An 11824-nucleotide genomic window follows, 5' to 3' on the forward strand; every position below is an offset into this window, starting at 1 on the left:
GGAAATTATAAAGGGAAGAGAATATAAAGATGAAAATAAATTGAGAGATATTATTATAATATTATTCTGTTATGTTATTGTGTGTTAAATATAAAAAGGGAAGAAAAAAATTGATGAAAATTAGGGAAATAAAATAAAAGTTTTTTTTTGTTGATTTTTAATTTTTTTTTTGCACAAAGACGAAGAAGAGGGTTGACTAGTGGTGAAGGCAAGGTTGTGAAATGTGTGTCTACTGTTTACTCTCGCTAACAAGCGCGTATACGACACGTGCTTATTAGAATTACCGTTAGTAGTTTGCTTTTTATTATGTGGGTCGAATTTAAAATAGTTGGGGAAGTTTCTTTTTCTTTTGTGGAATTTGAATTTGTACTGGGTCAAAAAGGTTATTATTCAAAGTCTTGAAATGTGAATAATTTTGGTGGTAAAGTAAATAGGAAATTTTTTTTTGTATTTGTCTGTTATTTAAAATAGTAAATGTAAAATGTCGTAAGAAAAAGTTTTATCAAAAAAAAACTAATTGCATAAAAAGTACAATGTAACGTATTTTAAATAAAACAAAAAAAAATTTGTTCTTTATAGAGATATTCAAAGTCTTGAAATGTGAGTGTGAAAATAGTAAATGAGTTTTTTTGGCATGGTTTAACTAAAGTTTCTTTTGAATTTGTGCGTTATTTTAATAAATAACGTATAATCTGGTAGAAGTTTTTTTATCAAATAAAATATTAATTGCATAAAAGTATATTGTAACGTCTTTTCGGATAAAATAATATAATATATAGTAACGTAACATATTATCCCCTTTGTTACAAAATAAATATTGTTAAAACATTTTTAATCAAAATATTGTGATTTACATTTTCAATATAAAAATTTGACATAAAATACGTAACTTTACATTAATTCTAGATGAAAAAAAAAACTAAAAGTCAATTTTATATCTATAAAGTATATATATAAAATATTTATGTTTATTTAAAATCGGAATGAAAACATTAACATCATTAAGAGGATAAATGAAGTCTCAGTTATCAAAAAAAAAAGATAAATGAAGTCTCATTACCTCACATTTATCTATCTGTATTCATTTTTAATCAAAATAATTAATTATAGATTACTCCCTCTGTTCCTAGAAGATTGATTTTCTAGAGATTTCACATATTTTAAGAAACAATTATTGTTTAATTATTTATTTTTATTAAATATTTTTAAATAAACTATGAACCAATAGTAATCTGAAACAGTTAATCATTACGTCTTGAAATCTACGATTTATTAATATCAATTAACTAAAAATAAAGAAAATTTTTAGAAAATCAATCTTTGTAGAACAAATCCAAAACACTAAAACATCAAACTTCTAGGAACAGAGGGAGTATTTACTAAACGAAACGAATATGGAAATTTGTAAGATCATCTTGGGCGTCGGATTGAAGTGAAACTGACCATATAAAACTCAAAACTGTGAAATTTTTTACTAAAGTCTAAAGGCCAATTAACGAAATAAAAAGATCTTATAGATTAAAACCTTTTATAGACATTTTTTCTTTAGAATTAAAACCTCTTATTTTTATTAGAAGTTTAAATAAATTAGAAGTCAAAATAGCCACAGTCTCCTTCAAACAAATCCTTATTTTTATTTTCAAATTACACTTCTTCGAAAGTTGTGCCTACGATCACCGTTGGATCACGTGATTGTCTAAGCGTGTGACACGTGTAAGATGATCACTGACTCTTCGGTTATTTCATAAATTCTCGTCAACGCTCTTCCGCTTACTACCATCACTCTCTCTCCTATGTCATAAATATTTAAATCTGGACTTTTATTTCTTAATTTTATTTTATATTTTGCCAACTAAAAACTTATTTAATGCTAAATGATTTTTGTGTAATGTTAATTTTTTTCATTTTCTGGAGTGGGTGGTGGTTTATTTATTTATTTATATATTGTGGTTGGAGGTTGTGATAATTACTAATCTAAATCACGCCAGCAGGATTCGAATGTTGGAATCATTTCTTTTTTGTTTGCGATTTGATTGGAAGTAGACCAAAATGAACTAATTTATGATTCATTTATATACATTACATTTGCATATATAGTAGTAGACTTTTACTTACAACTACATATATTACCAGATTCTTTTTAAAAAAGGGAAAGTATACATTGCCTAACTCTTTTGAATTTTGAGATTTCGAAATAGCCGGTAAAGGTAAAACTTTTTCTGTTTAATATCGAGTATTTAAAATTATTATCGGAAAATAACAAAAAATTATGATAGATAAGTACTACCCGAACACGAGTTCCTTGCATACTAAACCCCAAACTTTGATTCTATATAATATTTAAAGCCAAAATTCTAGACGTATATACCACTTTCATTCACCCCCTCATAATTATCCAATTAGAATTTGTCATATCATCTAGTTAAAAAAATTAAAACAATTATTTTCAAATCCGTTACAAAACCATTTTTTAATGTGAAAAGTAAGAAGAACCACTCATTTCGTTGAAAATCCATTTTATTTCGGATTCTTTCTACAGTTGGATTTTAAATCTTTTCCAAGCGTTATATTATGTGTTTTTTGATCCGTTTCACCGAAAATTAAGCAAAAGTGTGCAAGCTGTCAATAATAAAAAGCATGTCGCAAAAGTTTTCTAAAATCCCTCAAAGTTTAAATGTGAAAAAGTAAAAATGTGTGTTTATGTATCTACATATACATTTTTATAATATTTTTTTGCTTTAATTCTTTTGGATCCGGATTTGACCCGGATTTTAGTTTATTCGAATCTTGGATTAGCAATTTAAGGGATGTTGTCTTAATTTTAAACTAATAAATGAAGCCATGTTGTCTTAATATCTTTCATATTAATAAATAGCCGATTTTAATGGAAAATCGTTTTCATATTTATGCTCATAATAAATGTCCAGATTTTAACAATATATACATATATTATGAAATTATAAAGAAAAAACGTATTTATTTTTTTAACAGTATATATATATATATATATATATTATGTTAATAAATTTGTTTAATATTCTAATAATAAGCTATGTCATTTTTCTTTTACAATAACAGATTAAATATAGGCAATTGCCCATTAAATTGCAATAAATTTAAAATCAAAATAACAATCTACATATATATTTTTGCAGGGGTTTTTTGCTTTTAATAATTTGGATCTGGGTTTTACTCGGTTTTACTATATCCGGATCTTGGATAAGACATTTAAGGAAATCTAAAAAAACCGGTCATTAATGTAGATAATTACACATATATTTTGGTATAAGCATATTCCAAAAATCTCTCCCAAATCAAAGATGTTACGTTCAAAAATTGTTGCCAAAAATCTCTTGCTTTCCTTCTAAAATCTCTACCATTGGCTGTCATCCCAACTAATTACTCATAATTATCTTTCCTATATTTCGTTTTTTTTTTGAGATTTGCAAGAAAATTACTAATTCCAAAAATAAAAGATTTTGAAGATATTGTGTACTTGATCATCAAGATTTTAGGATCTCACTCACCCAAAACCCTATAGTATTCTCAAAACATTATAAATACCTTAAAAAAAAAAAAAAAAAAAAAAAACATTATAAATACCTTTCATTAGTCTAATAAAAACTCACCAGTTTTACAGAAAATGAGAAATCGCAGACGTGATTCAATCTGTACGGACTCTGGGAAGAGCTAGGAGACAGTGGTGAACCGGGATCTAAACCTCGCCGACGATGTGAAGATGGTGACGAGGAGAAGATCGTAATTCTTTAGGTTTCGATTGGCAAAACAAGACGATCGGCGATCCAAAGCTCCACCGCCTGAAACGCAACATCGAATTGATCACACCGAATATCTTCAGATTTCGGATATGCTTTTCCGGTGGTAGCTTCAAAATACACGCCGGGAACTCCTTGATACGCTACACGGAGAGTAGATCCATGCGTTTTGCTGCAGCTTTGAAGAAACAAGACTCAGATCGACGGAGCCGTTACTGTGACCGTTAACGACGGTGACTTCATCTGCTAAACCACCGATGATTGAGTTTGAACTTTCCGTTTCTAAGTTTTTCATTTTGGGTATATGAGAGAGTTGAATAAAAACAAATTGGGCTCTGTAGGTCTTTACAAAATTGGTAGACATGATTCTTTGTTATTGGGTTCTAATACTCTATGTGTTTATTTTTTCATTATGTGAACTAATGAAAGTTGCATACTTAAATTTTTTTCATGGCAGTTCTAAACATATTATTTTTAATATTTGTGATTATATAACAATAATAGGTTAGTGTTAATTACATGGATCATTAAGGTTTGAATAGTGATAAAATAATTAGAAATACAAATAAAATAACAAGGCCGGTGCAAAACTATTAATTAAGACCTTAATTATCGGATCAGTTCAAGCTTTAACCCATGTCTTTTTCTGAAATTGCTAAAAATAAGTAATGTTCTCAAATAAATTCAAATATCAAATCTTCATAAATACATTAAATACGTAAGATTTAAAATTATGGAGAAATCTTTTCTAATTAAATTCAAAAATTTCTAATTCAAAAAATTCTAATTCAAAAATTTCTAATTGATATATTTAAATTTTTTGGCTTTTGTTTGCCCATTTAGCTATGGTTTTTGAGTTTTTATAAAATAGTTTTAAATATTACGGGACGAATTGAATGACACGGGTTTGGTTAGGATTGATATTAATATAAATTTAAAATATCACTAATACATCGCAATAACACATATTAAATCCTCATTTTATTATTTAAAATTTAGCATACGGTATACCGTGGGTAAAATCAGTATAAGACGGGTTAAATCAGCATCTTATTCAAAATCATACAATTGAATCTATTGTTTTTATACTACGTCTATCTATAAAATTTCAATTTTTGTAATAAAATTTTGTCTCACGGTGTATTATACATTTAAATTAAACAAAACAATAGTATATATCTATAGATTATCTTAAAACAAAATTTAATAAATTTTTCTAATAAAAATATAGACCCGCGGTGTACCGCGGGTTAACATCTATTTTCTAACACAAAAAAGGATCATTTTTTCCGAAAAGAGGGTTGTCTATTAAAAACATTTATAGATTTTTTTTTTAAATCACTCGAAAATAAGTAGAATGCATGATTTTGAAACTTTCTATGCCCTAAACCAATATTACTTCCCTGCCCTGTTAAAAATGTAACGAAGGTTTTGTTTGGTATCCTAAAACAATAAATCTCCTAGAATCGTTTGAAAATGTAGAGCTAGAAGGTGAGACCATGACCTATCTCGCCAACCAGAAAATTTTGAAATTTTAAGATCAAGACTTGGTCACAAAATATAAATTTATATATTACATAATTTAATTGATTTTTCTTCAGTATTAGTTGAGCCGTTGCCATATAAGAGACGGTGTCGAAAAATCGTCTTATAGATAAACTGAGAAGGTAATCCACAAATTGATGCATGCGAAGAGTGCAAGCAAATCATTGAGAATGATAAAACCATTTGTTGTCTTTGCGCAAATGTTTAATTTTACTCAATTTAATTCTCAATTTGCTTAGGTAATACTCTCTCCGTTTTCGAATAGTTGTCGTTTTAACTATATGCACACAAATTAAGAAACTATTAATGTTGTTAGTTTTTCAATATAAAAATATCATTAATTATCTACTTAAACATAATTTAACCAATAGTAAATCAAGTTGCATAATAAAAATAAATATAAAAAATAAAAAAGTAATAAATTTTGCATCAAAAACTGAAAACGACAACTAATTAAAAATAAAAAAATTTCTCTAAACGACAATTATTCGAAAACAGAGAGAATAATCAAGATCTTACTGAGTTAAATCAATCTAGTAGACACGTGGTAACTCAGGGGCAAGTTTCAAAGAAGAACAAAATGTCAAATACATTTATCATTAGACATAAAGAATTAAAGAAAATAATATAAGGAAGAGTGGGTCTTCTCTTATTAAATAATTGCGTTCATACTTCAAAGACAAAATAAAAACCACCAAAATGTATATTTTAACATGTTGACAAAAAATCATGAAAAGATAAGTGGAGACATATCCAACTTGCGCATTTGCTTTTTAATTAACTAGTAAAAGAATAGCATATTAGGTTTTTAAGGTTGAGATTTGTTTTGAAGATATAGTTAATTAACATTTCAACTTTAATAATCATTTATCTTAATAACACTTGATAATTCAAGGTCCATCATCATTTGTGATATTGCAAGTGGGGAACTCTCCATTCCCCTCTCCATGTATGCTTCCATATTAAAATATAATGTCATGATAAAATTTTTCATTAAGATATCTTCATAAGAAAAATATTTGAATTTTTGGAATTGATTTTCTTCAAACCTTATTAAAATCCCAAGATGTTCTGGCAAATACAATTATTGAAACAGATGGAAAAAAAAAGTCAATGCTATAAATATCAACTTCAAGATTATATTAGAATTTGAATCAGTTTCATAAAACATGCAGAACAATATAGTTAACACTAAGGTTATATTTTAAGTTTCGTACCATCCAGAAGACACTAAATTAATGATTTTATATATACGGGTCAAATTACTTATTAGAAGAACTATTTAAAAAAACATGCATGGAAGAAAGTAAAATGTAAAAAATATAAAATAAAGACTACTTGTTGCATCACTGACCTTATATATATTTTGAGAGAGATGGAGTAAAAATACTAATTTGCTTCTTAAATAATATTGACTTTATGAAAACGAATAAAAAATTGGATTAGTGGCCCTTAATGGTGGGGATTAGTTCGTAAGAATAATAAGAGAAGTGGGTCTTTTATGTCAGTCAATTGATTTGGTGGATCTTTATGGCTTTGCTGGCACTAAAGCATTGTTGTCTTGACTCATCTTCAACCCACTTCTGCAGTATTATGGAAGTATATGGAATATACATGTTACTCTCCTAAATTTGAAACTATTATTAAGTTTCATTTTATTCTCACTTGTCATTATTAGATTATACGAATATTTTTATGCATATATTTTGATAGACCCAAACAAGTGAAACAATAAATCAAGATAGATTAGCCATCTTGATTTATCCTATAGATAAACTTTAGTTCTTTAAAAAATGTATATATAGACTATATATTATAGTTTTTCACCTCTTTTGGTTGCATAAGATGAAATTTTCGGGCATGTGCATTTAGTGGTTAAGTCTATTTGACTCTGCTTTCCCACCAGAGTTGCATAAGAGAGAGAGGGGAAGATGGTAGCCATTAAGCAAACACAAATGCATAAGAATTGTTGCAGACAGCATTGTCACCTTCATCTCCACCACCTTTTTTCTCCACTACTTACATACTTTAAGTGAACACACACCAAGACACACTCTTACACCAACAACTTCAATAATATGTGTTGAAAATTTATTAGATAATGTGTGTTCTGTTGAGACTTCTACATTAAGGCCCAAAACTGAATTTCTAAATCTAATCCCATCCATTCATCATCAAAAGCCCAATCTCGTTTTAAGAGTTTCTTAAAAAGACAATATATTTTTGTTTTGTAATATGATTGGCCGAAATAAATATCCGGTTATCAAATAGAATTTTTTTTTTTTGGACAAAAATCAAATAGCTAAAATCTAACTATTCTAGATGCATTATTTTTAGCCAATTTCTTCATAAAATAATAAAACCTTGACTTAATTATTCGCTCTGTGTCACTATATTGATAAGTTAGTAACATCGGACAACTCGTTATGGTTGAGTTTTATAGAAACCACAAAATCATTACTACTTTCTATACAAATTTTCATTGTTTTGAGGGATTTCTCATATTTAAAATAGCTAAATTGCAAATTAACAATACTCAAATGTATTCATTCAAAAACGCTACATTGTTTTTTTATTGAAAGAGCAAAGTAAACAAAGGAATCCACACCATATGAACCAACTTTGGAAACCAGAATTGGTCCCTATAGGAAGATTGAAAATCAGTAGAAATAATGATTGTTAATGAACTGAGAAGCGGTTGCAAGCGCGCCACCAAGAATGGCATCGATCACGATAGTGTCTTTGCCTTTCTTACCAACCGCAGAGAGCACTGCTCCTGTCGCCGCGCCTGCTAACATTGCGTTTTTCTGATACAAAAACCCAACCAATCAGTTTATAAGATCTACAAACTTATCTTAAACTGAAAAGAGTGTGAAATGTATTAGTACCCAATCTCTGCTGCCACGGATACGTTCGATTCCGTATTCCGTTCCAATATAAACTCCACCCGCAGCTCCTGAACATTTTCATATGTTGCAAACTTTAAACTTTACTTAAGCTGAAACACTACAATGAATTAGAAAGCAACTTACCCCAGTAAACACCTTCTTTACACAACTTCTTAAGCTGCAAAAGTATTTAGCAGAAATTTCAGAAAACTAAAACAAATGACACATTTCTTCAAACCAAAACACAGAGATTTGATTCAGTAGTGTACTCACCGCATGCTCCAAAGTGCTCTTGGAGAGACTCCCTACAATATATGAACCATGGAGTAAAAAATGATATTTTGCAGCTCCAACAAACAAAAGTCATAAATGATAAGCACAAAAACAGATCCATCAAATGTGTACACTAGTGTTCTAGATACAATCATGCATATATAAAAAGATTGTCTTAGGGATTTAGTAAAAGGAAACACTAAAACTTCTTCTATGCCTTTACTCATTCATCAAAATCAAAACAGTAAAGTTATATAATAATAAACATAGACCGAACAAGAAGTAACACTTATGTATTGTGTTTGATAAAGTTGAGGGCTTACCTTTGTCGATGGCCTTGTAAGTGTCTTCTGCAAGAGATTTAGTGATTCCAACCTAAACCCATCAAAGAGAAAACAACAATGAGAAACAGATCACAAATTAACAAAATGATCTATCAAAGAGAGATGAGTTTTTTTTACAGCTCCGATCTTGAGGAAGGCATCAACAGTGAGATTGAGAAAAGGGTTTCCCATGTCAACCGCCACCGACAGCTTCGGTGTGCTCACGGTACCGGAGAATGTGCTTGAAGGCATCTTCTTCTTCTTCTTTCTTCTTCCTTTGTTTTTTGGTTTTGGGATATTTTTTTCTCTTTGATCTTGTTTCTGTAACAGTCTCAACTATTTTCTTGGGATATAAAGTGGCTTTAACGGTGGATATTTTACTTTGGTTCAACGGTGGAGAAGAGATTAACAAGGACCCACGAGGAGATATGTATTGAGCAATGACCAATGAGCCACTTAAATGACGACATTGTCCTCTTAGTCTAGAGCCATGCCAAAATCCATCCAACCCACAAGTCTCGTGATCTCTTTACAACGCACTTGCCGACGTGAGCTTAAATAATTTAGGTAATAATGTAAACATCGAAACTTTAGCAACAATAACCAAATCAAAGATTAGTCTTGGAGCAATAGAGGAAAAAAGACTCACAATGAACAATAGTATCTCACAAATGTTAACACATGCTTGAAACAAACAGACCAAACAAGAGTATTATGCGTTGCAAATTCAACACATCAAATCCCACAGAGAACCGAGGTTTCATTATTTTCCATATTGTACATAGATTGATAGAGAGAAATGGAGAGTGAAAATGGCGATAGAGATCGATCTTACTATCACTCTTTCCTGTGATGGCGTTTCCTGCTCTTCTTCTCGTACCGTTTAGAAGAACCACGCCCAACGCGTGAAACATCATCGCCTGAAACATTGGCTTCCGAGTCAGAAGAAGCAGCAACTTTGTTCCTTCGCTTCTGCCTTCTATCATCTTCAGAAGACTCTGAATCAGAATCATCAGAATGATTAAGACGGCTTCTTCTTCTCCTCTTCTCCTTTCTACTCTTTCTCTTCACACGTCTGTCATCTTCATCCTCAGACTCATCAGAATCATCTTCATCTCTCTTTCTTCCTCTCCTCTCCTTTCTTCTCTTACTCCTTCCCTCATCCTCATCCTCAGACTCACTCGTACTCCTCCTCTTATGCGAACTCCGCTTCTTCTTCGACCTCCGCCTTCTCTTCCTATCTCCAGAATCCGAATCAGAATCAGACTCATCAGAAACACGCTTCTTCTTCTTCTTCCTCACCGAACTCGTCTTCTTAACACTACTACCCCCACCTTTCTTCTTCCCAAACCTCTCAGCAATAATCCTCTCCATCTCAGAATCAACATCCGAATCAGAACTCTCACTCTCCTCTTCCTCTTCACTACTCTCCTCCTCCAACTCACCTTTACCAACTCCTCTCCTAATCTTCTCCAACCCCGACAAAACCGCAGCCTCAATCGCAGCAGGATCTTTCTCCTTATCATCCTTAGTACTCAAGAAATTCCTACACTGAAACGTCAAATGCCCAACACGACCACACTTCTTACAAGAACCACGAGCCTCATCGTTATTCGAACCAGTAATTCTAGCAAGAGCCAAAAGACCTTGAAAACTCGCATACGAGTTCTCAGGATCTTCGGTTTTCTGCTGAGTCGTCTTCGGTTCCTCTTTACTAGTTGGTGCATAAGGATCATAACCAATCGCACTCTGCCATATTCCGTGAGTCTGAAGCGCTGCACTACTATGCACCCGATTGTTTGCGGGCATACGCACTCTTCCCGCAGTAGCCGGCATCGTCTCGACACCCTACAAAAAACTTCACAAACCTAACCAAAAACAGACAGATTGATATCGATTAATACCTAATCAAATCAATATCTTCTCCAAAATAGAATTTGATCGATTTACCCAGATTACACAGAAATCTAAACCCTAGAAATTTCACAACCTAATGAAATTACCCAGATTAGGCTGAAATCTAGGGTTTTAAACTCAAATCATCAAAAACCCAGATACTAATTTTCGGTTTCAAAGGATAGATCCTAAATATCTAACAAAAACTCACACAAATCCTGGGTTCTAGTGAAAGGAAGATCCTAGGGTTCCAATCGATCCTAAGAGAAAGAGAAGAGTAAATTGTTTACCTGATTCGAGTGAAGAAATCGTTAGGAAGAGATGATTGATGAAGAAAGGTTCGAATTTTCTTCGTCAATGGCCTCTGATTCGATGAGAGAGGCAAAAAGGAACGATGAGATAGTCTGGGGGCATATTATAAAGATTGACAAATAGTTGGAACCGACTTTAACTTTTGTTATTTTACAATTATATCCTCCAGTTCTTGTGTATTTCAAGAACATATTTTTTTTAAGAATGAGAGATGAACATAGAAAATTAGAAATAGTTCTTTGTAGTTAAATTTTTTGGAACAGATTCAGAAAATTCATTCCTGTGAATTGAGATCGCCGGAATGTGTTCAAGGTAGTCGTTGAGGAACTACCTAAAAAAATCTTCGATGAAGCAAGTACCGATGAACACTTCCAACCCAACTCCATGTAATTCAATATCGCGATGTAAAAGAAAAAATCAATGTTCAAAAAAGTGCTAGATGCTAAGCAAGCGATAGTCCAATGCCTATCATGTAGAACGTCAAGTCGAGGCTTAAAGAATTTTAAACGGTTTAAACGTTTATAAAATATATTATAATAACATAAAAAAGTTACTAATATGATATTATACATGACAATTATATTAAGTATCGAAATAAATAAAAAAATTAAATCATGAAAAAATAAAACATTTATTTAGTTTATATCAAACAATCTATGAATTTTTATAACTATGTATATGAAGATAAAACTTAGTTGAAAATTAGAAAAATACGCCAAAACGATGTCTATGTAGTTTTAGGCGGACGAAAAGATGGTATAAGCGTCGTCTGAGTTTCTATACCGTTTTTTAGAATACCGGCAAAAAAAAA

General features: G+C 31.0%; 2 protein-coding genes across 2 annotated transcripts; both read right to left on the reverse strand.

Moving 5' to 3' along the window:
- Positions 1-7840: 7840 nt before the first annotated feature.
- LOC9317086 (outer envelope pore protein 16-1, chloroplastic) lies at positions 7841-9262 on the reverse strand. Its single transcript, XM_021029943.1, has 6 exons — positions 8944-9262; positions 8806-8857; positions 8483-8514; positions 8354-8387; positions 8210-8277; positions 7841-8128 (listed from the first exon to the last, which is right to left on the reverse strand). The coding sequence occupies exons 1-6, from the start codon at positions 9055-9057 to the stop codon at positions 7982-7984; spliced, it is 447 nt and encodes a 148-aa protein (XP_020885602.1). The 5' UTR covers positions 9058-9262; the 3' UTR covers positions 7841-7981.
- A 158-nt stretch (positions 9263-9420) lies between these two features.
- On the reverse strand, positions 9421-11103 carry LOC9317087 (CAX-interacting protein 4). The gene is made up of 2 exons (XM_021029942.1): positions 10992-11103; positions 9421-10673 (listed from the first exon to the last, which is right to left on the reverse strand). The coding sequence occupies exon 2, from the start codon at positions 10639-10641 to the stop codon at positions 9643-9645; it is 999 nt and encodes a 332-aa protein (XP_020885601.1). The 5' UTR covers positions 10642-10673; positions 10992-11103; the 3' UTR covers positions 9421-9642.
- Between the last annotated feature and the right edge of the window lie 721 nt (positions 11104-11824).

This window comes from Arabidopsis lyrata (genome assembly GCF_000004255.2).
Source record: "Arabidopsis lyrata subsp. lyrata unplaced genomic scaffold ARALYscaffold_4, whole genome shotgun sequence".
Classification (NCBI taxonomy): Eukaryota; Viridiplantae; Streptophyta; class Magnoliopsida; order Brassicales; family Brassicaceae; genus Arabidopsis; species Arabidopsis lyrata.